Source organism: Nyctibius grandis, chromosome 2 (assembly GCF_013368605.1).
Source record: "Nyctibius grandis isolate bNycGra1 chromosome 2, bNycGra1.pri, whole genome shotgun sequence".
Classification (NCBI taxonomy): Eukaryota; Metazoa; Chordata; class Aves; order Nyctibiiformes; family Nyctibiidae; genus Nyctibius; species Nyctibius grandis.
In genome coordinates, this window is record NC_090659.1 from 34,868,724 (window position 1) to 34,896,233 (window position 27,510).

At 46.8% G+C, this 27,510-nt stretch overlaps 2 protein-coding genes across 5 annotated transcripts in view; one reads left to right on the forward strand and one right to left on the reverse strand.

Moving 5' to 3' along the window:
* Positions 1-1,123: 1,123 nt before the first annotated feature.
* SAT1 (spermidine/spermine N1-acetyltransferase 1) lies at positions 1,124-4,182 on the reverse strand. The gene is made up of 6 exons (XM_068424520.1): positions 3,934-4,182; positions 3,545-3,596; positions 3,377-3,460; positions 2,072-2,173; positions 1,942-1,982; positions 1,124-1,637 (listed from the first exon to the last, which is right to left on the reverse strand). The coding sequence occupies exons 1-6, from the start codon at positions 3,997-3,999 to the stop codon at positions 1,467-1,469; spliced, it is 516 nt and encodes a 171-aa protein (XP_068280621.1). The 5' UTR covers positions 4,000-4,182; the 3' UTR covers positions 1,124-1,466.
* A 13,496-nt stretch (positions 4,183-17,678) lies between these two features.
* Positions 17,679-27,510, forward strand: part of ACOT9 (acyl-CoA thioesterase 9) — a 34,152-nt gene continuing 24,320 nt past the window's right edge. Inside the window, exons 1-4 of one of the 4 annotated variants that reach the window (XM_068425195.1) lie at positions 17,679-17,992; positions 19,457-19,548; positions 21,163-21,189; positions 24,213-24,258. In XM_068425195.1, the coding sequence (XP_068281296.1) occupies positions 17,979-17,992; positions 19,457-19,548; positions 21,163-21,189; positions 24,213-24,258 (179 nt within the window). In that variant the 5' untranslated portion in view covers positions 17,679-17,978. The remainder of the gene's footprint in view (positions 17,993-19,456; positions 19,549-21,162; positions 21,190-24,212; positions 24,259-27,510) is intronic. The other 3 variants (XM_068425196.1, XM_068425193.1, XM_068425194.1) reach the window with 3 other exon arrangements.

Below are 27,510 nucleotides of genomic sequence, written 5' to 3' on the forward strand. Positions count from 1 at the left end.
TGCTGGTACTAGGCAGAGAGACAACTTGTTCTTAAATGTAGGTGAGGGTTACCCATGGTTGAAACAGTTACTGCCCACTACTTTCTAGGATCAGGAGACATCTTCCAGATGACACATCTGGATCAAAAACAGTTTAAAATCTTGTTTTCTTTAAATCAGTGCACGTTACAAGGCAGGTAAGTCTCTTCCCTTCCTTTGAAGCGAAAGCCATGCTGGCCCAAAGAAGCCTTTTATTGTGGGGTTACTATCAGAGCAAGAGGAGAGTGGCATAAAACTTGCATGCATCCACTCTCACCATCAACTTATGTGACAAACAGCTACAGTATTGCAAAGTTGGTAAGTTTGTTTCCAAGCTGATTAAAAAGTTGATGAGCAGCATTGTTTTCACTTACTGCTCTGTAAAGGTTTAAACACACAGGATGGGAGTTTTTCACTGCTTAACACAGCACTGTTTCAGGCAGCTCACCCCTGCCACTGACTACACAGCACTGAAGCATGTGAAAAACTCCATACAGTATCTGACATCACATACATAAACCAAGATTACCAGAAGCATTCAACTTTGCTGCTTTAGGACTCACATAATGGAGTTTTTTGTGGTTTGTAAAAACACTTTTTCCTACTCCTGACCAGTCAAACCTATTTTTTGTGATTTAGGCTTTGAAACCACAGACAGATGCATTTTCTCCTTCAAGGCTATGCCCTCCTGATTGAGGTACTCTGCAGTTGACTGGAAGTCCCAAGGAGGTAACACCACAAGCTCCAATTTTTCTGGAGCTGCTGTCTAGAGGGCTGAGACCAGCAGCCTAATTGAAGGACTCCAACTGCAGCAACTGCACCTCAAATTTAGTTCTCTTGCACAGAAACATTATTAGAGAGGATGCTCTGCACCACACAGCAAGCAGAGACTGATCTCAAACCCCTCCACTCAGCTTCAGCATAGGGGCTCAGACCCTCATCCCTGGGTCCTGCAGGCACACAAGTGCACACCTTTTATCTCTCAGACTGGGATAAATTTTGGTTCACTCAGGAAAACATTTGGGTGAATTAGACAGTCTTTTATTAATTTGCATGTTACCTAACTGAAAACTGTGTGTGAGAATTAAAGTCAAAACTACTGCCATGAAGTGAAAACACTGTTTATTTTTATAAAAGGCAATAATTAAAACAAACCCTACCAGTGTGTACATTGTACACATTTGAATGACACTTACAAGAATGAAGTTTTCATATACAAAGATTACAAGCCCACACTGGTAAAGGATGCACACAAGCACATACTCAACTTCACAGATGCCTCTACTCCAGATCACAGTACCAATTACTCTATGACCACCCCTGCATAGCATTTTCATTATTAGCATCCACACTACTTTATTCCACTACAAACTGTACACAGAAAGCAAGGAGGAGTTTATTCAGAGAGCACATATATGCGCAGAAAATTTGTTTGCTGGAATAGTCTCTCACTCTTCTGTTGCCATCTTCAAGAGATATTCTTTGTCAATTTTGAAGAGCCTCCACCCCTCCTCGGTGGACAGATCAGAGGCACCCCTTCTCTTATAGAACCTGATGGACGGTTCATTCCACTCTGCAACGAGGAAGTGCATACTGCTGCAGCGGCACTTCACAGCAACCTGCAAAAGTGTGCGATACATGTTTCAAACAGCCCCAGATGATAAGCCTGCTAAGAACCAGTGAGACTACTCAGCAACTGTGTATCACCAGAAGTCATCAAGTTCATTCTGTCAGTCATTTCAGCACTTGTCACCATTTAACAGACTCTAGATAATGTTTTAAGCCATCTAGTGTCTTGTCACCTTTAATTTAATTCTCAGTAGTGCTGAAGGAGAAGCTCTCATGCAGTTAGCAGAAGAGCAAGAATACTGCCTTGCCATGTGTCCTCAGTTCTGCTTGTTTAGACTTCTCACTTAGACATACCTGACTCAAGTTCTTCAAAATTTCTGACCCAATGCCAAGTCCTAAAAAAAAAAAACCAACAACAAGAAACTAAGTTTTAATTTTGAAGAAGCCCTATAGAAAGCGACTTGTCTAATTCTGTAATACATACCTCTATACTCAGCCATCACATAAAAATCTTCAAGATACAGCAGTTTTCCGATCCATGGATCATAAGTGAAGTAATACATGGCAAAGCCCACGATGCAGTGTTCTGAAACAAAGGCTGTAACTTTAGCTAGTCTGAATTTAAAAGGCAAAAATATCAAGTCTTACATGCATGTTTAAACATACAGATTCTGTGACATGCAGACATTTGCTATCAAGTTAGAATTAAAAATTGAGTTTGCAGGTAGCACACAACTGAAAAGGAGAGTTCTGACAAACTTGTATCAACTTAACAGAATGAAGTTTGCCCTTGCCATACCCTGAAATCCTCAAGAGCACTGTTATAGTAAGTGCTGAACACAGGGCTTTTTTTCTACCAACAAACGCATACCCTACTGATTTATCAGTCTTTCCATTCTGGACTACAGGTAAACACTTTACGCAGCAGTTCACAGTCTAGATGATTGCCCCAACTCTGCTTGCTTAGCAACCAAAACAGTCTATCAAACTCTAAAAACCACTGATTGTTCAATGTATATTCCTCAGTAACTACGCTGTGTGAGAAGGCACGCTCACAGGCCACCTTTACAGCAGCATTTCCAGCACCTCAACTTATGCTTCCACGGAGAGCTTCACGCTGTTTTCTTTACCTTCAGCACCATAAAGTCAAGGTAAGTAAAGCTGCAGCTTCAGTCCGAATTCTGTGGCTCAACAGGGAAGAGAAACCAAGTCTTCCAACAGCAGCCCACTCAAACCTAAACCTTGAGTATTTTAACTACATCTGCCACAACACTCTGCACTCCGATACTGTAAGAGAATTGTGCAAACAGATTTCTGATCTACTGTGTCTTTTGTAAAGGTTTGGGAATAGCACTTGTCCCTGTAGACCTTACCTCATATTATGATCATCTACTTTATTGTGTAACGGATCTTTTAGTTACCTCCCCGCCCATCCATGTACACGGAAGGGCCATGTACATGGCGAAGCTAGAGACTGTAACCTGAAGATTGGGGACAAATTAAAGAAAAAAATGTGATTCAACAGGATTACATAAAGGTAAGTCAGGGTCAAACAAGAAAAGCCATTTAATTAATTGGAGTCAAGTACATTACGTTACACCTGATCTTCCCACGCCTCCAGGATTAGCAACTACTTCAGCAGAGTATCACTATATGTTACTGCATTTAACAGTTAACCTATTCCTCTTACCCCAGTTCATTGGCGGAACCTTATGTATAATCGATAACATTAAGTATACGATGCCTCTTGTGTATTTAGCGTTTAAAAACAAGCATCAGGAAGTCTCACCTTCAGACGACCACTGTTCTTTCGGCACTTCTGCAACCAGACAGTGGTAGAAAGGGTGCTCGCCAAAACCATCCTCAAGCAGTTCTAGAAAAGCAGAACAAATCGGCACCTGAGCTACAGACACTGTCACCAGGCTACCAACCCGGCGAGCAGATGCCGCTTGTGTACCTTTCTCAGTTAGCACCACTTGATCCTCCATGTCCTCGTACTTGGCTAGTTCCTGGAAGAGAAGGTCATGTCAGCGGGCTCTCCCCGCAGGTCCCCGCAGCCGCTCCCCCATTGGCCGCTCCCCGCCCCCCCGCAGCCTTGCGCAACAGCTTGTTTTTCCTTACGCAGAAGGGCAAAGGTGCCCCCCCCGTCCCTGAAGCCTACGGATCTGCCGCAAACCCGGCCGCCCGCCACGGGGAGACCGGCGCCTGACGAGACCCCCGGCCCCAACGCGCCCCCCACCCCAGCAGGGCGCATCGAGGGGGCCACGCCACGTCCGGCCTCACCTGCCGCCGGAGCGACTCTGCACCCCCTCCTCCCGCCCGCCCTCCCTCCCTCCCGCCCCGCACCTTGATCAGTCGCAGCAGGTCGGGGCAGTCCTCAGGACGCGCGGCGCGGATGCTGAACGAGGCCATTTTCGACGGCGCTTCCCCCTGCGGCCCCCTCGGCTGACGAGTCCCCGATGTGTGAACAGGAGGAGCAACTGTTTCTTCATTCGTGTCCCGGGCGCGGCGGCCACCTGCGGTCAGTCAGGCTGCGAGCATGTCCCGGCGGCGTCGATCAGACAGGCGACCCTTCTCCCGCTGCCTCTGCGTCCCCGACTCCAACTATGCCGGCTGCCGGCCCTGCGATCCTCATTTATAGACGACCACGCTCCGCCTCTCCCCGCACGCAAGCCAATGGGAGCGCCTGTGGTGCTCGCCCTCAGCCAATGATAGCGCCCCTCCCCGGAATCTTGTCTCAGCCTGCCAGCAACAGCTGGTGCGGGCTGTCTCGTGACTCCCCCCCCAACCCCACCCCGCGCGCGCGGTGGCGCCCCCTACCAGAGCCGGGCGGCGCTGCAGGGCGCCCGCGGGAGGCCCCGCCCCTTCTCCCTCAGCGGCGCGGGAGGAGGGTGGTGGGCCCGGCGCTGAGGGGTCCCCCCCCAGCCCCGCGGGGACCCCCCGCCCCGGCCGGGCAGCCCGCCCTGCCGCCGGCAGCGGCTTCCCCTCCAGGGGCGCCAAGGGTTGTTCCCCGAAAAGTGACCCCCTCGGTGCTCCAGCGAGTGCGACGGCGCCGGACCGGGGGCTCTGCCTGCGGGGGAGCTGGGCGCCGCGGCACCACATTGGGGGCCGTGGCGCCGCCGTGGCAGCGGGCTTTGCGCTCAGGGAGCGCGGCCGCCTTCGCCGCGGGGTTTTTTAGCCGGTGTGTGTGGAAAAAAAAAAAAAAAGCCTCTGAGCTTTCTTGAAATGCTGCGTGGTGATCCGTACCAAACCCTGCGGGGGGCAGGGGGGGTCTAGTCCCAAGGTACACCCCTGGGCCCGAGCGGCCTGATGGAAAAGCGTTCAAAACGTTGGCATTTCACTTCGGGCTTGGGGCATTTTCCAGCCTGGCACCCTCGCCGTTACTCACCCAGTTTACCAGCCTGACTGGTAGCGCTGGGAGAAGCACAAAGGACAGGAGTGTTTTCAAATCAGGAGGGGCCTGCCATAAGGGAGGCTGAGACTCCTTCCTGATGGAGGCATGGATGTCCCTGAGGAGAGAGGTGGGTGTGATGGAGAAATTCAGTCTGAATAAACTCCCCAAAATGTCTTTGGAGTATGAAAGGATGGAGGAATTATTCGCAGCCCAGCTCTTCCTCTGAACGTTACCTACAGCTGTAGATCTGTGCCACAGAACGAGAGCAGGATCTTGATCTAGATGACCCTGCATGTCTACAGACCTGCCACTTAGGCCAACCAGAGAAGTATAATTCTTTGGCATACGCATGGTTTTCTTTTCGCCCTCTTCTATAAACTTTGCAACTATCATGCCCATTCTTAAATACTGAAAATGAGCTCTTTATTTTACATTTTGTTTAATCTGACTTGTTTTAAGAGTGATTTGGGATATGGGAAAACACTAAGTCATGCTACTGCTGCAGAGTAACAATCCCAAAAACCTAGATTCCCAAACACTGTCACAACACTTGCACCCTGTTTTTCAGTGTATCCAACAACCTACAAGGTTCACCTTCATTTAGACAGAGGGGCCAGCATGGAACATGATACTGTAAAAGAACTGTATAAAGAAGTGTGTATTTTGTTGGCCAGTGTTAGCTGAGAAAAATCGTTTGGCACGCAGTGGAAAGTGCCTGGAATCCTGGAAGAGTAATTTAGGATTTATGCAAACACCCTAACTGGATCAGTTTATCCTCTATTGGAGCAAAAATGGAGATGCCCAAAGAACAGAAGCATTTCCAAAACACAAAGCAACAGCCAATGGCTAGCAGTAGAAAAGTTAAGATTTGTTTCAGGAGTTACGGATCTGGAAATCCTTCAGGACAGGGCTTTTGGTGGGGAGACTGAATCTGAATGAACTAGCAAAGACTAGACTCAGCCTAACAACATACATTTGATGAATATACATTTTTTTCAATCCCTAGAAATTATCTGACTGGGATGAGAAATGACTTAACAGTGTCTGTGTTGTGTCAAAGACTTAACAGTGTTTGTGTTGTGTCAACTCTTTTTGTTTTGCATTTCACAATGAGGAAGTCATGCTGTCAGGAAACCTACTGTTGTGTAAGTGCAGAAAGTGCCTGGTTTCTTTCATTTTCAAGTCAGAAAAGTCATATGATTTTAGAAGTTGAAGTTTCAGCAAAAAAAGAGCATTTTCCACCTTGTCTGTTTTTGAAGGTCCTGCTTCAACTTGCTCAGAAATATGCTGATATTGTGTTACCCCAGAGAATACAGTTCATTTGAGTTAGCTTTCAAATTCACAGAGCAGAAGAAAAAAACTATTAAAAAAATTCCCGAAGTATCAAAAATAGTTTCATGAAACAATAGGAAATGCAGAGAATAAAAAAAAAGAAAATGAAAAATATATAATTAAGATACCTAGATCTCAGAGACTATGGTGTGATTATTTACTTATGTATTACTAGAAGTATTTTTTCAGAATAAGTAATAAGAATGGTAAGAATATTTTAAAAAGAGATTCTAAAAGACCTGAGTTTTGGGAATGAATCAGACTGATGGGCCTTGTACTTCACAGCCTCTTCCTTTTGTCCCTCAGGTCTGTTCATCGTTGAGCAGGTTTCATGTCACCTTGACGTAGCTGAGGTCAGTGGCGAAATCTCTGATGACTTGCACAGGGCGTGGATTTTATCCTTGAATGGTCAAGTGTGTTTATTTGCACATCTCCCCAAGGGAATTAGTAGTGGTAAGTCTCCTGAAAAGTATCAAGTTCTTCTCAAATTATGCAAATATGTATGCTGGAAAGTGGTTAGCAAATGTGTTTAAGGTAAACCAATGTTGACATAACCTTTTATAACGAAACGTGCACCGAAGTCTGGATTAGCTTGCTCTTCTTCTGTTACCAGCCAGCAGCTTCTTCCATGCAGAACCTGCTGACTGTGAATCCATCTGCATTTCCACCAGGAGGGCTGGTACTTTGGTATTTGAGGGTAGAATAGTTAGAATTATCTAAAAAGTTCATGCGTATTGTTCCTCTTCTTCTCAATTTATCTCCTCCCTAAATCTTACATGTAAGTGGGGAGACAGAAAATTTTGTGCAGAATAGCTAGCAGCACTTTCTTTTTTAGCGTGCAACAGGAACTGGTATTAATAAAAGCACACATAGTGCTATGTATCAGACTGAGGCAAGCTTTCCCCACATCCTCTCTGGAGATAGAGATCTTGTCTAGTCTCAAGCTACAGGAAATAGCCATGCGAGTTCCTGTCACAGAGGCACCCACAAAATAGACAGGGCAGGCACTCAAAAAGAGATTTATTTCAACCAAAATTACTTAGCACCCCGACGAACAATAGTAAACCACAAGTTCGGATGCCAGGTGGGAATAATGCTACAGAGCCGACTTAAGAATTCCTAAGTTTTCGCGAACAATCCTTTCGAATGATGACCCAAAATGTGCAGTCACTCACCCATAAGATGAGGGCTCTCAGTCCCAGGGAAGTTACCTTGGGCGGCGTCCCGACCCAAGGGGAGAGTCCCTGACTGCAGACCCACTGCTCTGAGAAGGACCGACTCAATTTCGCCCTCCGGTGGGACCCCACTTATACCTGAGTCAGGTCTGACCTGTGGTCAGTTCTTACTGGCTGGGGGCCCATTTTCCAGCGGCTGTGGGCCTGGCAACAGTCACTGTAAAGGCATGAAAAAGCAAGGAAAGCCATGAAAAAGCAAGGAAAGTGTGTGAAAGAATCAGGTTTCAATGGTCGGAAAGCCCCCAGCTCAGGTCAGGGCGGGTGCTCCTGCCACACAGTCCACCCCGTGACCACAGTCATGGTTCGACTGGTTTCATTGGAGTGGTGGTGCAGTCACCTCTTGCCTCAAAAGTTAAAAGGGAGCACAGACTCAGTGAGCTTTAATGCTCATTGTGGGTCATCATTTCTCAATTGCTTAAGGTTGTACTGGAACATCAATTACATGAACAGCGTCTAAGGGAACATTAACTACATGAACAGACTTTGTTATTGCATGCTTAACACAGCTTATAACAATACAAATCTCAACAATAAAGAAAATCAAAACATATGGAAAATTTTCCCCAACCAATTAGTCTCCAGCGCAGCAACAATTGCCTCTGAGTCTTTTGCTTCTTTCTTCATTTTGTTGGTCTGGTCTTGAAAGGGTAGTAACATGTTCGGGATGTGGACACAGCACTCATCTATTGACAGGTTCAGGACTCCACATACACCTTTCTCCTTTAGTAATGTCAAATCCAATACAGTATCAGTGTTCCACTGAGCACCACATTCAGCAGTTCCCCATGGAACATTAGAGCATAGTGTAGTGCCATTCCAATCCCCACCCTGTCATCAGTGAGTAGGAAAGTAGAAGTTCAATATTCAGGCGAGTCCTACTATCACTTTTGCCACCACATTGTCATCCTGGGTGTCACCATTGCCAGTAAGAGCACCAAGGTGGTCCACTTCTCCATTGTCCTGTAAGAAAACACAGAGCTGGGTTCAGCTCTAAAACCAGGCTTCAGGGTTAGAAGTCAGGGATTATCCACCGAGCACTAATGCGGTGGGGTTTTCCGTTCCTGTCCAGGGCTTCCCAGGCATATAGGCCTCTGGGTTTTGCCAGGGTCATGGGTACAATACCAGCGGGGGGTAACTTCACCATTACAGGTTGGCCTACGTATGTCTGTAGTGGGGACTGATCCCTTTTATCATCTGTTATAGGGTCAACGCCAGCTAATGGTCCTGTAGGACAAAACACTCAAATCTGGGGATTTCCATAACTTCCCTAGCGGTTGTTAACAATAAAGACCGCCTGTGGTAACTGTATGTCCCAGCTGTGGTGTGAGACATCAGCATGTCTTTTAATCAGACCATTGGTTCATTCGACTATTCCATTAGCCTGAGGATAATATGGTGTATGGAACACCCATTTAATGCCTTCCTCTCCAGCCCAGTCTTGCACCAGTGTGGCTGTAAAATGTGACCCATTATCACTTTGAAGGCACTCAGGAGTGGGTAAAATACTAAACCACTTTCTCAGCACTTGAACTATCTGATCTCTGGTAGCGGTGCTAACAGCTCTAGCCATGGTCAGTCCTGACACCACCTCTGCTCCTACCAAAATATATCTCTTTCTGTGGGTTGGCTTTAAAGGACCAACATAATCAATTTACCAGGTGCTCCAAAGAGCCTTGTCTTGTTTGATGTGCTGGGCTGGGGCTTGATTTGAGTGGCTGGCCTTAAGCCTTAACTGACATTGTGGACAAGCCGTAAGAACTGCTTCACGTCTTTTCACAGACTCCGTCTGTCCCCGAGACTGACACTCGTAATAGAGGTCTGTTTTCCCTGAGACGTCTCGCTTAATGTGCAGCCACTCAGCCAATTGTTCCCAATCTTCCTCTTCACTATCAACTACCTTAATTTGGGCCAGGTGATCTACCTGTTGGTTCCATTTAGTGGCGGGGGTTCCATTTCTGGCATGGCCTTTTACCCATCCCACCTTTAGGAGTTGTGATCTGCCTATTTCTAACAATCGCTGCCAGTCTCCAGCTCTCCAGGCTTTTGTACGGCCTGTTTCCCATTGATGGGATTCCCATTGACATATCCACTCAGTGGCACCCTTATAGGTTGCATAGGAATCAGTGTAAATTATGGTGGCACCATTCACTGGTGCCAGCAGGAGGGCACGCAACTCCCCCACCTCTCCCTCCTCTGTAACTGTTTTCCCAGTACCGATTTCCAGTGCTGCCGCTTTATATTGCGACCTGGATCCCACATGGCGGGCAGCTGCATCTGTGAACAACACTCCTTGTGTATCTATGGTCAGTTTGAGTGCCTCCTTGATCGGGGAAGGTCTATAGGGTTGGCCTAACAAAACCAGATCTGGATTCACAAGTTGTTGGAACTTAGAAACCTTAACCAGGCCCTCTTTCAATTGCAGTAACTGACTAACTCCTTCTAGGCAGGCATACCACTTCTGTATTGTGGCCTTTTGGGCTACTCCCTCAGGAGAGGTGATCCCTTGAGAATTAAATTCAGCAGAGGGAAAGGACCTTGCACTATAGTATCTTGCAAAGTACGCAACCTTTCTGCTTCTTTGACTGCCCTGGTAAGTGAGAGTCCCTTCTCCCACTCTCAGTACTATTGTTCAGCTTCCTTAAATGAGGTAGACAAGAATAATAAAGGTCTAACTGGCCCCCTTGGTCCCTTTTGGAATACACCGCAATAGGAGGCGTGTTCTGCAAACCCCCATTCTACCTTCAATGGGTCCTGTGGGTGTAGCAGGCCCAGCCTCTGATAAGTCTTAAGTTCACCCTTTAAGACATAAGGGGCCTCTGTACATTGTGGAGTCCAATCCCATGCCCTACTTTTCCAGAGCAGGTCATACAAAGGGCGGGCAATCACTGAGAACCCGGGCATTTGCTTCCTCCAAGAGCCCATTTTACTTCCATTTTCGGGTGATGACATGGGATGGAATAGTAGGATTCTCTCTATTAATGCCTGGCTACGAGACTGGTGCTACAGGCAGGGCTTTGGGTTCTTTGATAATGGCTGGTTTTATAAGACACCAGGCGTGACCGTAATACATGGGAAAGGTTTATGTCGTAGGGGCAAAAGGGTTCTGGGACAGGAATTAGCAGGGATCATTCGGAGAGCTTTAAACTAGATTCGAAGGGGGATGGGGAAGTATCTGGGCTTGCACCACTGGGGCAACGCTCTAGTGTTGAGGCAGACCAGGAGGCCTCCCATCCCCCTGGGGTGAAATCGGTGTGCTCAGCTCGCTCCCTGAAATGCCTGTACACCAATGCAGGCAGCATGGGGAATAAACAGGAGGAGCTAGAAATCCGTGTTCGGTCGGGGGGCTATGATTTAGTGGCAATCACAGAGACTTGGTGGGACGCCTCGTATGACTGGAATGTGGTCATGGATGGCTATGTCCTGTTCAGGAAAGACAGGCCACTAAGGAGAGGTGGTGGAGTTGCTCTTTATGTGAGTGAGCAGCTAGAATGTATTGAGTTCTGTCCAGGGGCGGATCAGGAGCGAGTTCAGAGTTTGTGGGTGCGAATTAAGGGGCAGGCTGGCAGGGGTGATACTGTTGTGGGTGTCTATTACAGGCCACCGGATCAGGATGAGGAGGGTGATGAGGCCTTCTACAGGCAGCTGAGAGCAGTCTCTCAATTCCAGGGCCTGGTTGTCATGGGGGATTTCAACTACCCTGATATTTGCTGGGAGGCCTACTCAGCCAGCCATCCTCAGTCCAGGAGGTTCCTCCAGTGCATTGATGATAACTTTCTGATGCAAATGGTGGATGAGCCAACTAGGAGAGGAGCGCTGCTGGATCTTACCCTCACTAACAAGGAGGGTCTGGTTGAAGAGGTGAAGGTTGAGGGCAGCCTTGGTTGTAGTGACCATGAGATGGTAGAGCTCAGGATCTCATGTGGCAGGAACAGAACAGCTAGCAGAATTACAACCCTGGGCTTCAGTAGGGCCAACTTTGGCCTTTTCAAGCAATTGCTAGGGGAAATCCCATGGGACAGGGTACTAGAAGGTAAGGGGGCCCAAGATAGTTGGTTAGCATTCAAGGACTGCTTCTTCCGAGCTCAAGATCAGAGCATCCCAGCAGGTAGGAAGTCAAGGAAGGGTACCAGGAGACCTGCATGGTTGAACAGGGAACTGCTGGGCAAACTCAAGTGGAAGAAAAGGGTGTACAGATCATGGAAGGAGGGGCTGGCCACTTGGGAGGAATATAAGTCTGTTGTCAGAGGATGTAGGGAGGCAACTAGGAAAGCTAAGGCCTCCTTGGAATTAAACCTTGCAAGAGAGGTCAAGGACAACAGAAAGGGCTTCTTCAAATACATTGCAGGTAAAACCAACACTAGAGGCAATGTAGGCCCACTGATGAATGAGGTGGGGGCCCTGGAGACAGAGGATAAAAAAGAAGGCAGAGTTACTGAATGCCTTCTTTGCCTCTGTCTATACTGCTGGAGGCTGTCCTGAGAAGCCCCGGACCCCTGAGGCCCCAGAAGAAGTCAGGATAGAGGAGGAATCTGTCTTGGTAGATGAGGGCTGGGTCAGGGACCAATTAAGCAACCTGGACGTCCATAAATCCATGGGCCCTGATGGGATGCACCCGCGGGTGCTGAGGGAGCTGGCGGAAGTCATTGCTAGGCCACTCTCCATCATCTTTGCTAAGTCGTGGGCAACGGGAGAGGTGCCTGAGGACTGGAGGAAAGCGAATGTCACTCCAGTCTTCAAAAAGGGCAGGAAGGAGGACCCGGGTAACTATAGACCAGTCAGCCTCACCTCCATCCCTGGAAAGGTGATGGAACAACTTGTTCTTGGTGCTGTCTCTAGGCACATCAAGGATAGGGGGATCATTAGGGGCACTCAGCATGGCTTCACCAAGGGGAAGTCATGCTTAACCAACTTGATAGCCTTTTATGAGGACATAACCCGGTGGACAGATGATGGTAAAGCTGTGGATGTGGTCTATCTCGATTTCAGTAAAGCGTTTGACACTGTCTCCCACAGCATCCTCGCAGCTAAACTGAGGAAGTGTGGTCTGGATGATTGGGTAGTGAGGTGGATTGTGAACTGGCTGAAGGAAAGAAGCCAGAGAGTGGTGGTCAATGGGACAGAGTCCAGTTGGAGGCCTGTGTCTAGCGGAGTCCTTCAAGGGTCGGTACTGGGACCAGTTCTATTCAATATATTCATTAACGACTTGGATGAGGGATTAGAGTGCGCTGTCAGCAAGTTCGCTGATGACACAAAACTGGGAGGAGTGGCTGACACACCGGAAGGCTGCGCAGCCATTCAGAGAGACCTGGACAGGCTGGAGAGTTGGGCGGGGAGAAACTTAATGAAATATAACAAGGGCAAGTGTAGAGTCCTGCATCTGGGCAAGAATAACCCCATGTACCAGTACAAGTTGGGGACAGACCTGTTGGAGACCAGCGTAGGGGAAAGGGACCTGGGGGTCCTAGTGGACAACAGGATGACCATGAGCCAGCAGTGTGCCCTTGTGGCCAAGAAGGCCAATGGCATCCTGGGGTGTATTAGAAGGGGTGTGGTCAGCAGGTCAAGAGAGGTTCTCCTCCCCCTCTACTCTGCCCTGGTGAGGCCGCATCTGGAATATTGTGTCCAGTTCTGGGCCCCTCAGTTCAAAAAGGCCAGGGAACTGCTAGAGAGAGTCCAGCGCAGAGCCACGAAGATGATTAAGGGGGTGGAACATCTCCCTTATGAGGAGAGGCTGAGGGAGCTGGGTCTCTTTAGCTTAGAGAAGAGGAGACTGAGGGGTGACCTCATTAATGTTTATAAATATGTAAAGGGCAAGTGTCATGAGGATGGAGCCAAGCTCTTCTCAGTGACATCCCTTGACAGGACAAGGGGCAATGGGTGCAAGCTGGAACACAGGAGGTTCCACTTAAATATGAGGAAAAACTTCTTTACGGTGAGGGTGAGCGAACACTGGAACAGGCTGCCCAGAGAGGTTGTGGAGTCTCCTTCTCTGGAGACATTCAAAACCCACCTGGACGCGTTCCTGTGTGATATGGTCTAGGTAATCTTGCTCCGGCAGGGGGATTGGACTAGATGATCTTTCGAGGTCCCCTCCAATCCCTAACATTCTGTGATTCTGTGATTCTGTGTACCTAGCAGCTGCTGTAACTCTGTCTTATTGCCCGGAGCTTGCCCCTTCTCAATAGCTGACAGTGTATCATCAGGTGCTGCAACTGCTCCAGCTATCCACCAGGCTCATAGGAATTTAATGTCTTGTCCAGGACCTTGACATTTGGAAGGCGGAATCTCTAGCCCATTTTTAGTTAGCAGATTCCAGATGGCCTCAGCCACTTGACTTACCTGTTCTTTGTTATCTCCACCAACTAGAATATCATCTATATATTGATATATGTGGATGCCTGATGGCACCTCTACGGTATTACGAAGTTTAGCTAAGGCATTGTGGGCAGTGGTAGGGGAGTGTTTGTATCCCTGAGGCAGTCGGTTAAAGGTGTATTGCACTCCTTCCCAAGTGAAGGCAAACTGGGGTTTATCCTCATCTCTTAGGGGAATCATAAAAAACATGTCCTTAACATCTCAAGCGGCCATCCACGGGTGGGTGGCTGCCTGGGTTGCCATCACCACTGACGTTATGCTCAGGACAGTGGCAGTTAAGGGTGGAGTTTTGCTATTCAATATTCTATAATTGTTAAACACCATCGCCCGTTGGGCTTGCAAACCAGCCAGACTGGGGAGTTACAGGGAGAATGGGTGTGGCTTATTATCTGGACTTTTTCAAGATTGTTAATGACTTTGGTCATGCCCCGTTTTGCTGCGCTTGGCAAGGGATATTGAGAAACACAGGTTATGCTGGATGGTGGCAGTGCGGGAGCGAGCTGTCAGGTCTTGATATGAGCGACTTCTACCCTGTGGCTTCTGAAACTCCACACGCTGCCATTGGGCAGGCACCACTGCTTACTTGCTAAAATGTCAACCCCTGGTATTTTCACCTTGTAAGGGCTCAGGGCAACTTCCACTGCCACCATCTGCTTTTCCCCAGACAGCCAAAACTGGGTTCGAGCTGACGGACACCTCCCTGCTGCACCCATTACCCCTGTTATGTTGTTGACTTTTCTCGATGGTTTGATTCTGTGCTCGTCTGCCAGCTGCTTGTTTAACACACCAGTTTGGGCTCCTGTGTCAATTAAGAACTCAAAACTTACTCGGTTTGTACCCAGGGGCATATGTACGTAAGGTTCCCTGTCAGCAGACCCTTGGCGAGAATTCACCATGCAGAGTGGGCCGCCTGAACTCCAGCCTTCAACTTCTGCTTTTTAACCGTCTCTTTTCCTCTCGTGGGGGTGTAAAAGGGTTAACTGTGCTACCCTGCTGGGGGGTGATTCCCCGTGTTTCTCCCTGGCCCCTGGTCTTCCCCTCTAGCAACTCCACCAGCCTCCGGGTAGGTGGGCAGCCTGTGCAGAACCGCCTGGGGCACCCCCAACCTAGCGCCTTTCACCGAAGGTCGCTCCTTCCCAGATCACGGGATCGATCCAGTTTACTAGGCTGTGTGACGTCTCCACCTAAGTCAGCACGTGCGTGGGTGGATTCTGAGGGTTTTTCCGATTGCATCCTATGGCCGTCTGAATCCTTTCTCTCAGAGACTGGTCGTGTATTTTTAAAGCGTCTGGCAGCCCTCTAATGAGTGGTCTAAGGTGGCGGAGGTCCCCCGGCATGGCGATGGGCACCCCGTGCTGCCCCCTCTCATACGCCGCCTGAATGCACGCAGCCTTCTGTACCCCTTCTGCTAGCTCTGACAGTCCCTTCACCCGGACAGTAACAGGCCCCCCTCACTCTTTGGGGTCCACACCCCCAGCCCAATAAGCCACTCAGGATGTGATCAACTGGTTGCCTGCCGGCTCATCGCTCAGAAACACTCGGGGCACCAAAACCCCCTGCCTCCTCATCGCTCAGCAGTACCCGACCCTGCCTGCTAAAGAGACTCTCTACCGGTATTCAGTTTCGGTTTCACCCGGCCTGCGTGACAACCTGGCTTGGAGTTCACTGAGTTCAGGTCCTGCCCATGGGGTTGCTAGCATAATTCAGATTTTTCATTCTAACAGATGTGCCTGCTCTCTTTCTCTTTCCAGTTCTTCCTTTAAACAATCTAATTGCTGCTTTTAGTTATCCTTTTTTAACATTCGGGAACAGTCTTGCGCCTGAATTAAACAGGCACCTGGGATGGCACACGTAGTCCCTTTACCACTGCCATCCCCAAAACTTTCGCAGCTTTGTTCCAGCCTTTCCACAACTGCCTCCATGTTGGACCACTTCTCCTTCACCCATTGTATGTCTGGGGGGAACGGGCACAGCTGTGCTTCTGTAATAATTCCTCTATCGACATCCTGCTGACTATGAAAAGTAATGTCGCACAGGCACCCACAAAATAGACAGGGCAGGCACTCAAAGTGAGATTTATTCCAACCAAAATTACTTAGCACTCTGATGGACAATAGTAAACCAGCACCAGTCTGGTGCTCTGTCCAGAGCTGATTCTTTTCATGGCATCTTGGTTTTTGAACCTTCAGCACACACCCATACCAGGTTTCCCCATTTTTTCCCATGACCAGATGAACAAGCAGCTTTGCAATAGCGCTCTCGACTATTTTCTCTGTAGATACGCAGAGCTGGTCTATGCATGGTCACGTAGCAAGAGGCATGTGACTGTATGGGCTGGCATATACAAGGGCTGTAGCTTGGGATGGGACTTGTGAGTTAGATGTTCAGGGGTGTGGGCCAGCTGAGAGGAGCCTTTCCTCTCTGGTGCTGTGCCTGCCACTCTGCCCGTGCTCTGCCTCCTCCATGAACGAGTCTCACCTGCCAGGTCTATTGCTTGTGCCTGGTTATGCGGTCATGGAACAGGAGGGAAGTGATGTCCATGACAGAAAAACTGTGCTAATAGCAAGGTTTGGTTCTGGGCGGGTTTTGCTCGGCGTGCAAGGCACGCAACTTCAGTCTCTCTGTCTTTCAAAAGGGAAACTGCAATCTATCACAAGTCTCATATTAAAGAGACACAAATCCTATTTTTCAATTCACATGGCCTTAGCTTAGTTTGTTTGGAAGCAATTCATCAAAAAGAAGGTGGCAGAGAAAAAAGACCAATCAGATGTAACTCTCGCAAATAATGAATAATCTGGTTAACGTGCTTCCACTGTTTGCTAGAACATCTGTTTTCTCATACCCTCACACAATCTCAGTGGCGTCTTTGGTAAGTCTTTAGCAAGGTATGTTTAACATCTTCATTGCTAACTTATACCTCCGGTAAGAGCCATTTTGCTGGTAAGTTGAAATGACCAGTGAGAACCACATACATCCTGGTCGGTGTGAAAGCCACGGGCTGCACCCGACCGCCTATATACAGTCACTCGGAGGTGCTGAGACGGTTAGAGGCCAGTTCTCTGAAAATCATATCCTTAACCTGCTCTACGGTGTCTGTGCAGAGCAGGAGCTGCCTCGCTGCCCTCAGACCCCGGCGCAGGCTGATTGTCCTCCCTGCTCTAGGGTTCTTTAGTTCCCAGTAATAAAAGTAATGCTAATGAATTAAATTTGTTGATTATTCGCGTGTGGAAAACGCACAGCTTTAACTCGGCAGTGTGTTCTTAAACCTCTTCCCAGAAAATACCAAGGCTCGTCATTACGTTCCCTAACAGTGCCACCAAGTGACCGGCCAGGGAGGAGGCCGTGTCCCCCCGTGCCCCGGTTGCACACAGCCGTGTGGGGCCTGAGCGGGCCGCGGCGGACCCGCAGAGCGCCTCCCAGGCCTGCTGACCGCCCGCCTTCGCCGCCCGGGCTGCGGGGAGGTCGGCGGGATATGGGCCGTGTGCCACGGCAGGGCCCAGCTGTGCGCCCGCTCCTTCTCAAGCCACAGTGAAAAAAAGGAGTATTAAAAAAATAATAATATCACAGTATTTATTAAAGGCAAGTCCCACGCAGAGCCCGGTGGGCAGGGCCTGCCCACCCCACTGGGGCCCGCCCGACGCCTAACGGCCGCCGGCGGCCCCAACCTCCGCCACTGGGCGCGGCCGGGGAGAGCGGCACGGAGGGCCCGGCGGCCCGCTCCTGTGCGGAAGGCGCGGTGGCTGGCAGGCGGCCGGCCCGGAGCCGCCCGGGGGCGGGAGGGGCGAGGGTGGCCGGCTCCGAGCGGCCCTGCGCGGGGGGCGCACAGAGCGCCGCGGTGGAGGGGCCGCGCACGCAGCAGCACGTTCCGTGCCAGGCGAGCTGCGAGTCTATAGTGCCGGAGGACCGCATGCCTGGGGCGGGCGTGGCCCCGCAGGCGCTGGGCGAGAGGCGGCGCCGCTGACGGTCCTGGTCCCGGCCTCGGTCTCAGCCCCGGCTCCGGTCCCGGTCCCGGTCCCGGTCCCGGTCCCCGTCCCAGTGACGGCGCGGCGAGCACCATGCTGGCCACCCGGTAAGGCTGCCCGCGGCGGCGGGGCCGGGCGGAGAAGACGCCAGTCGCTGAAGGGAAGAGGTGGCGGTTCCCCGCGTCGGGCCCCGTGGCGCGGCGGTGCCGGGGAGGTGGGGCAGGGCCCCGGGCCGCCGCCCCGCCCGGGGGGTGCCGTGCCCGACCCTCGCCCCGCGGCTGCCCTGCCCTCTGCCTTGAGGGGGGCCCGGCGCGCTGGTGGGCGCGGCGCTGGCAGGCCGTGGCACCCTAAAGCTTCCAGCGCGGCTTCGATGGCGTGTGGCCCTGTCAGTGCTGGCCCGTCTTCGTGGGCAGCGTCGGTCACCTCGCCCCGCGCCTCTGAATAGCGCCAAGCTGTGAGATCCTGCGGGGTGCAGGCGTCCCGAGGGGGGGGAGCGGGAAGTCATTTGCTGACTGTGCCGTGAGACACGAGTCCAGCAGCTGCACCGGTTACAGGGAGTTTTCACCATTGCCATTCCTGTCGTCTCCAGTGCGTACCAGACTGCTGGCTTCTGAGGGCTTTTGTTTTGTGTGTTCCCTTTTAATCTCTTAAGTACTCCTGGTAGACCTGCAGACAGAGGAAGCTTGTGCATACATGATATATATGTGTAGATATGTACATGAGGTGTATATATATAGAGATGTGTACATGGCCCTACTTTTCCAGTGGTGCCCGGGGACTTGCCTCTTTATCTTTTTTGAGGTGAAACCCCAGCCTCAGCTGAAGAAAATGAAAGGCAACCCGTGTTCCTTGTCAGGATAACGCCATGAACTATCATGAGAGGTTTTACTCCTGCTGACCCTCTGTGTATCTTTGTGTTACCACAGTTTTGCTTACCTGGAGGAGTTGTACTGGCTACTACCTGGTTGAACACTTACCGAATTGCTGGGAGGATTACATTGTCTGAAGGGTTTCCTGGTTGTCCCTTCTTGCTGAACAGCTAAGAGGATTATATTGTGCACTTTGGGCTTGTTCTGAGTTGCAGCAGTACTAAGCCATGGAGGAGAAGGACCAGGCTTAGCTGAGTGGGACTGTATGGGAGGCCTTGTGGTATTCTTCTTGGGATATTCCACCTTCCACTGCTATGCACACCAGCCAAGTGCAGGAGGAGTGTATGGTTATGATCATGGATGATTTGCTAGATGCACATGGACCCCGTCTGTGTTAGGATGTCTGCAAGGTAGAAGCTGGTGTTCGGTCTAAGCTGGTTGTCCCAGGGCATCTGAATAGTCAGTGAAGGGAACAGTTACTGCCAGTGAACCATTCTTCCTTCCTGATTTCAGATAAGGACAGGTATCAGTTGGAATTTCAGCTGGCTTGAACTGTTGTACTGATTGTATTTGGTTCTAAAGATCAGGCTAAAAATAAGGAGTGGGGTTTCTGAAGTAGTCAGAACAATTCCAAAAGTAAATCCTAAATTATTTTCATGGCATTAGTTTTAATGACACTAAATTCTTCCACTCTGCCTATAGGTTGTGCACCATGAGGAAACTTCCTTCTCTTCTGGCTAGGATACTCACTTCTGGGACCAGTGGCTCCCCAGTCCTTCCTGACATGTCTGAAGGTAAAGTAACTGGCTGTACTTTGGAAGATTTAGCAATGTTTCTAAGGAGTTTATTCTTTCAGGTGGTGGTCCTTCATGTGTTAATATGGTCTGGGTAATGGACATGCCCTCGACTGTTAGCTTATAGTATAAGTGTTTAGGATGTAGCAGAAAATCACTGTGTGTGTTTGGAGATTAATGGCAACAAATATGCATAACCATTGAAGTTGCAGATTTCGGGGCTTGTCTGGTTATTTAGTGTTGGAAGAGTGTGTGATTCTTTTCTGGAGGGACAACTGCTTCTCAAGTTGGCTCTAGATAGAAAGTCAATGTAGTACAGACAGGTACTATGGCAACTGGAGAGAATAGCCAAGAAATGGAGGAACTGAGTGGAAATAATGTCTCGCAGAACTTTTAATGTGTCAATACCGTTAATTTTGTAAATTTAGAGAAATCTTTTAATCAGATCAGCAGCATTGCCTTGTGAAAATGCTCTTGTCAATAGAGCTTTGTGTTGAAAGATTGTTTTAGCGCTCTAATAGCAATAAACTGTAATGTTCCTGTTTCAGAAGCTTTTAAAAAAGTTTTCTTGCATTCTAATCCCATGTACTGAGAAAAGGGGAGGAGGAAAAGGGCTGGAGCCAGGTACAAATAATTCCTTCATGAAGTTCTGCTTGTTTCTGAGATCTTCTATGCCCCTTTGTTCTCTGAATAGAAACCACAAGTTATCCTGTAAAAGAGAAAATGAGGGTTATTCGTTGTTAGAGAACTTTTTTTCATTGTTTTTAATAAAAAGTAATTTGGGAAGTTAAAGGAGAGAAGCAAGGTTATGGAATATTGCATACTTGCAAATATTACCTTGCTCTTTTATTTGGATATTCAATAATGATACCATCTAGAAGGCCAGTAAAAATAGTGAAGCAGTGAGGCCATCCTAACCTTGCATCTGATTTGTTTCCAAGGGATACTAATATTTTATTGGATTATAATAACTGTAAATATTTGAGATTCTGCTCCAAAATTTTAACATTTAAATAATGTTATACAAACTTTTGCTGATATGTAAACTAGTTTCCTTTAATTTGGTATCCATGCTTTCACAAAACACCAAATACTCACTCTTACTAGCTTTTCATACGCTTCCTCCCAGCTTTGGGTCCCAGTTGTGAATGCCCTCACTTCTTCCACGCTTCTCCCAAAGGCTACACCAAGCAGGACTTTGGAAGTTTCCTCTGAGATAACTCTCATCCTGCTTCCTGAAAAATGCTCCAGATATTCTTTCCAAAACTAATAGTGTGTGTCAAAAACACATGGTAGCACCAAGTTTGAAAAACTGATTGGAATTACACTGCAAGCAGATACTACACAGAGCCAGTGGACAAAGGAACTGGAAAGCTGGCTTTGAAGGAGAGGACAAATTCAGTTGAAAACACAAAGATACTGACTGTAATTCAGGCAAGGACAGGTTGCAGACAGTTGCTTACTAAAATTAAGGAACATCTGCATAAATGGAACTCAAGCAGGTAGAATAATCAGGTAACTCCTTCCTAGATGTAATTTGCATTGTTTCTTTTAATTGATTATTATAATTGATTATTTTAATTAATTATCTAACGTGTGTTTTCCACTCCACAGGACACTTACCCATTCATGTGAATAATGGTGTGTTGTGGTAACCTGTACATATTTTAATATTTGCTGTAACACTAAACTTACTCAGCTACTGTTTTTCCTTACTTTAGCATTCATGAAAAGCTAAATGCTGTTATTCTTCTCTGTCAACTGGCTTAAAACCTCTTTGCCTTCAGTGAATGGCTCTGATGTTATTTGTGGCAATATTGTCCTAGATCTCTGTCAGTATCTGTGTTTCTGGTGGCGTACTGGATAACGTGTTTCTAAGAGGCTTGTGGGATACAAAATCTCTTAGGCAGCAACTCCTGCAGTGTTTAGCTTTATTTTAGACATTTGACTGTGCATCTTTCACTGAAGTCCAAACCAAGCCCTATACCGAAACTGGTGGTAAAATACATTGTAGCGGTCTACCTGAACCTGGATACAGCCTGGGGAGGCACCAGCACAAGGGGGCATGGATCTCACCGGCAGAGATGAATGCAGTGATCTTGTCCAGCTGCCCTCGTGTCCTTTGTCACAGCACAGTGCAAATAAACTCAGACCCTGCTGCTCTGGCATTAACGGTCCGCTGATCACAGTTGAGGAGATACTGTGAAATAGGCAACATGGTAATGATGTATAAACCCCAGTTGCTGTAATTCTTTTGCATATTTAAGACATTTGCCAAATAAGAAAAGAGTTTATGGATTTTTATGCTTAATTACTTACTTAAATTTCTGTTGTAAGATAACTAATATCTAGAAGAGCAATACAGTTTTCCCAGGGGGCAAAAAAGAGAAAAACTATGTACTTAAGAGCCTGTAAAATGGACTAGATTTAGCTTGGCAGCATTTTAGAAACACTTCTATGCTTTGTCCCTTTTATTGTTAAAATAAAAATTATGTGGTCTCAACCTGGCAAATGTTTACTTGTATGCCTGAAATTGAAATCAGAAGTATTAAATGGGACTAACAGCGTATACACATGTTTACAAGTTTGGACCTGAGAATTTTTTCGGAGCTTTTTGTCTCTCTAGCATTGAAAAGGAAGATGAACTTGGTTTAAACAAAGAGAAAGTGCTGTTTATTCCCCCTCCATCCCAGTGCAGTCTGCACACTGTTGGAAAATTGAGGTTTTGTGTTCTAGAAGCTGTAACAGTGTTTTTGCTGACACTGTATTGACCAAATGCATGCTATGGCAGCTTCACAGGTGGAGTATGAGTAACAGGAAAGTAGTACCTATTCTGTAACAAGCCTGCTGCTTCTTAAGAAAAAAAAGAACCAGACCTGCCCCCTTCCAAAAAAAATCAACTCTAAGATTTTCAATCAGTTTCTTTCAATGAATTTTTTTTTGTTCTTAGAATTAGTAGTGGAACTCTTCTCATTTCAAAACATGTTTTTAGCACAATTTCCTAAAGAAATGAGGCCTAAGCAATCTATTTTGTCTTTCTCTGCCTATCTTCTTGTCCCTCTCTTCTTCCAGAACCTTTTGTTGCCTGATGTCAGCCAAAACAGATGAGCACAAATCTCGAAGAGCAATGTGTTTCCACAAGCTTTGTGAAAATTGGCTTCCGAATCAGAGGTTCGTTAGGGTGCCAGAGCTAGTGTTGGGGTCAGCCACGGACCATGGTGTTTGCTGGCAGTTGGTGAGTGACTGGGATCTATGTGCTGGCTGTCTGGCAGCCAGCCCCATGCCCGCCTCTGGGCTAACCACAGCTCATACTGGTGCTTGTCTAGAGGGCAGGCAGAACAGGAGCAGGCTGGGAGTGTAGGGACAGGAGCTGCCGGTGTTGCGGGGGAAGGAAGAAGAAAGGGGAGGTTAGGGGTATTGCAGTGGTGGAGGTGTGGGGGACTTGGGCAGGAAAGCAGCAGAAACTGAAGTGACTGTATGGGAAGGAGGGGGCCAGAGCCGAGTGGATCTGGCTGAGAGAGGGGTATGTAATTTGAGTACATAGGAAATCAGGCTCTGCTTGCTCCAGGGTTCACAGGACAGCTTGCTTGTCACTGTGAATACTCTGACTGGGCATTTAGTTTGGAATATGCCAAGCCTGATGATGTCTAATAACCTAAAAGTATAAAGGATCAGCTTGTGAGTCACCAGCAGCTCTCTTGCTGTTTCACTGTAAAATCTGGGGTTTTTTTTGGTAGTCCTTCCTTGGTCTGTCCCTAGCTATTTTGTCCTAATATTTGAACCCCCTTGTATAAAAATCTTCGTAAATAAGCAAGGAATCACTACTGTCCAGTTCTCAGCTTTCTCCTGTTCTGAGCCTGGGAATTGGTGCTGCTTGTTTTCCGGTGTTTCCAAATAGCATATGTTCACCTGCCTAATAGTGATGGAGTAGTTTGATAGATTTGATGGGACCTTAGCACACTTAACAGCCTCATCTGAGGAAAGAGTAGAAAAACTGCGTATGCGATTATTCTTGAAATTAAGGAAAAACTTGTGTGGAGCTAGCATTAACTCTGATAGTACAAACAGTGTCAAGCAATTTTATAGGCCTGTCTTCAGTGTCTTAACACTGTGTTCTTTGAGGCTGCTAAAAATTTAGTCTGTGAGACCCTTCTGGCAACAGGCAATTGGCTGATGTTACCTGCCCTTCATGGGTGGGATTATTTAAAAAGTACTCTCCTCATTCCCTGTCTCCCAGCTACGCTATTCCTTTCTATGTTCTTTTATGACTTTCTGATTTTTGTTATTTCCACAGTTTGTTTGCGTTGAGGCTGAAATATTTTCAGATCAAACCTTCTCAATCTGATCTTGATCTGCTGTCTCTTTCAGTTGTTAATTAGCATTGCAGGTGTTCGATTACATTAACAAACACTTGAGATATATTCTTTTTTGGCTGTACACAGTAAGCTACGGAATCATGTTACTCAACCCATTATTGTGATATGCCTACTAACAGCATCAGTGAATTTGGCCAAACTTTTGTTTCTGAGCTGCTATGTGCATGAATTTGCTTAATTTTCCTGTTCTGGGATGAGGATTATGCCTTTTAGCACCAGGCAACCTCACGTTCATCGCCTGCAGAACTAAGCTTGATTTGCTTTGATTTCTTTTTTTTTTTTTTTTAGTGCGGAGCAGATTGAGGGATATAGTGGGAGCATCTACCAACTGGAGGTACAGTGTACATTAAATGTATTTTACTTTTTTTGGGAAACCCAGGGAAAGCTCAGGGTTGTGGTAGTGGAAGATAGCAATGTTAGCTTGCTGACTGGGGGAGAAAAAAGATACAAACTAAAAAGTAATGCAAACAAGGTTTCTGAATTATTACTTTGTGGATCAGAGACTTCTGAGATTTCTCTTACAGAAAGGAACCAAAGGAACAAAATACATGATCTTACTGCTTACAAGATTCTGCCATTAGCTTTGAGTCTGATGGAAGTTTAGGAGCTGTAGAGTCTGACTGAAAATATTATGTTGCTGTTACCTCTTAACTTACCGGTTGGTGGATTACCCGCATGGTGGATTTGTCCTGCACTGGATTCAGAGGCAACTGAGCTGGTTCAGCATGAAGCAGGCTGCATTATGAATGGCCTGGCAGCACCCATGTCACTTTGGAAAATTGTCAGCTTGAGGTCTGTGTCTCCTTAGTCAGGAGCATCTCGGGCATTTCTTTTCTCTGCTGTAACTTAATTTTAGAGTAATTTACATACAATTGAAGTCATTGATGTTTTGTCTTTATGCAGGTTACCTTCTTCCCTCTCCATTACGTTGAATAAGCCAGAGTTGACTGTAATCCTCTACTTTTAACAGTTCTGAATAAGTCAGTATAGCAGTCTGGGGAAATTACTTATTGCAGTTTGGTTGGTCCCATATTTATTGTATTGATTGTTGATTTTCTTATGGCTGTGTTTGCTGAGCTCTTGTTTCACACTTTGTGCACTGATGGGGAAATGGAGAGGCCTGCCTGGATGGAGTGTCTGATGTGTCCAGGCCTTCTGACTAGGTTTGTCTAAACAGGATTATAGGCACGCTAAAGAAAATATCTGAATCTGAGAAGCTGATTTTTGCTTAGTAATACTAGTATCTAAGCATGAGAGGGCTTGAAATTTTTGGCAGGTCAGCTGAAAAGGGCTGTAGAAGTTGATTTTTAAAAAAGCCTTTCCTGCAGCCCAGAATGGCTGGGGAGGAACCACGCCATATCGAAATACCATCCAAGGATCAATATTTGAGAGGGCTCTGGTCAAATCTGATCTTCCATCCATTTCTTTTCCCTCACTGCCCCCACCCTGGAAGGAGAGCGGATTGAAGCCAGGATCACCACAGCAGTTTTTTCTTAGATAAGTACGTCTCTTGTGCTGTGTAAAATACAGCATAAATGGTTTGCAGAGTACTATATGCTTCAGCTACCATGAATAAGTGAAAATGGGGAGTCCGTAGCTGGGAGTGCGTGAGAATGATGGATTTAATATGGGGGGGGGGGGTTTGGAGGACATGGATCATGTAGCCTTTGAGATCCCACTTTTAGAATGGAGTGACAAAGAGTTGATACCTGTGGAGACTGAACAGGCAGTGCTTTGATCGAGTTAGACCACAGAATGACTAAAGAGGGCAAACCTAAGAGAATAGCTTGATAGGAGTCACAAAATGGAAACTAGGGAAGGACTGATGTGCATACATCTGGATTGCTGGGAGAGAGGAGAGATGCATGTTGGGGGAATGCCTTTGGCCGTTAATTTTACTAAAAGGAAACTTTGGTTCATGATTTCTCTTGTAAAGGCCAGTGGAATTTTGTATTAGAAAGAAATATCTTGCTTATATAATTATTCTGGTTTTGTACTTAATTGTAATTAAATCCATTAATCTGCTGAGCCAGGATGGGACTGGTGAAAACAAAATATAGTTGAAGTTTTATTGTTTGGTTTCTGTGTGTTTGCAGATAAATTTCTGATTTACATCCTGATTAATTTCTCTTAATCCTTTCGCTGAAAGACCTCGGAAACAGATCTTTTAAAAAGCATAAAGGTGCATCATATTGGACATTGCATCTTTCCTGAGTCATCTAGTATATTCCATTTCTGTGCAGTGGCATAGCTTCAAACATTAACCCTCTGGAGGAGGTTGTAATTTTTCTTTTTTCTCTGAATTCTGCATTAGTCATGTTGCCCAGATGAGGTAAACCATATTTCATATTTAAAACAAATAAACAAAAACTAACTGAAATTTTCTGCTAGACTTTTACTCTCTTTGATCGTGGATTATTCATATTTCCCCAAAAATTATTAAACAGAGAAGAGGGAATATAAATAGTTGAAGCGTGACTGCTTTGTGCCTCTCCTGTCCCAAAAATAAAACTCAAATGAGAAAAGTCTTACTTTTAAATGGTTAATACCCGGAATTCATCCAAAGTCAAAACTTGAAACAATTTTTTTTTTTTTTGTGAAAAGGTTCTTTCTGTTATTTTATTTCAGTTATTTTTTTTTTAAATTGGTTTTGTTAAGCACAATGGCACTCAGGTCTCAGCAATGCAGCATGCACTATGGGATGAGTGGCATGTATCCCCAAGTTTAAAATTAAGTTTGGTTACTTAGTGTTTTATGCCTTCTCTTGCTCTATGAAATGGATTCATAGTTTTGCATACTCCTTGGCTTTTTACTGGAACTGTTGCATGTTTAACCCTTAGGTTTTTGATGCTTTGTTATTGATTCTAGGGATGTTATGAAATACTTGCTTTGTTCAGTCAGCTTGCACTTTTTAAGGGCAGGGATCTTTGGAGGAACAGGTAAGAGAATGTTGGGCAAGGTTGTTCTGTCTTGGAGATACTTGTGCAAGGAACCAACATGGTAGATCAGAATAAAAAAAGTGACGGTAAGTTGGCCTTTACTCCCTTGTGTGAGTTGCCACCCCTCTGACTTGATGGTGTTAGAAAAGCAGCTCTGAAGGGGTAGTGCTCCCTTTTCTGTATTCTTTCTTTCCATAACTTTCCTGTATAGTTGTAAGACAACTGGGTAGGAAGAGAGAGGGAAATAGATTAATTTTCCCTTTCTTTTAGTTTGCTGATCTAGTGTATGCTGTGTGAACTGACGCTGTAAAGGGAGGAATCACCTGTGGATGACAGCAAGTCTTAGCAGATTAGTTCTCTCTGTTGTCATTACTAACCAGCACTATACATTCTTGGGAGAGATTTTACGTTGACAGTCAGTCCTTTAAAATTGGCACTGTAAGAAGAGTTGTGATACAGTAGCTATGGAAGACACGAATATGCACAAAACCTCATACGTTAAATTATGTCTGATTTGTTCTTTTCAAGGGTAGCCATTTTGGTAGCATTCAAAATTAGATAAATTTTGTTCATCTCTTTAGTGTGAAGTATCTGCTTGCCACACGTACACAAAACTCTTTAAAACTTCTCTGCAGTAGTCTTGCTTA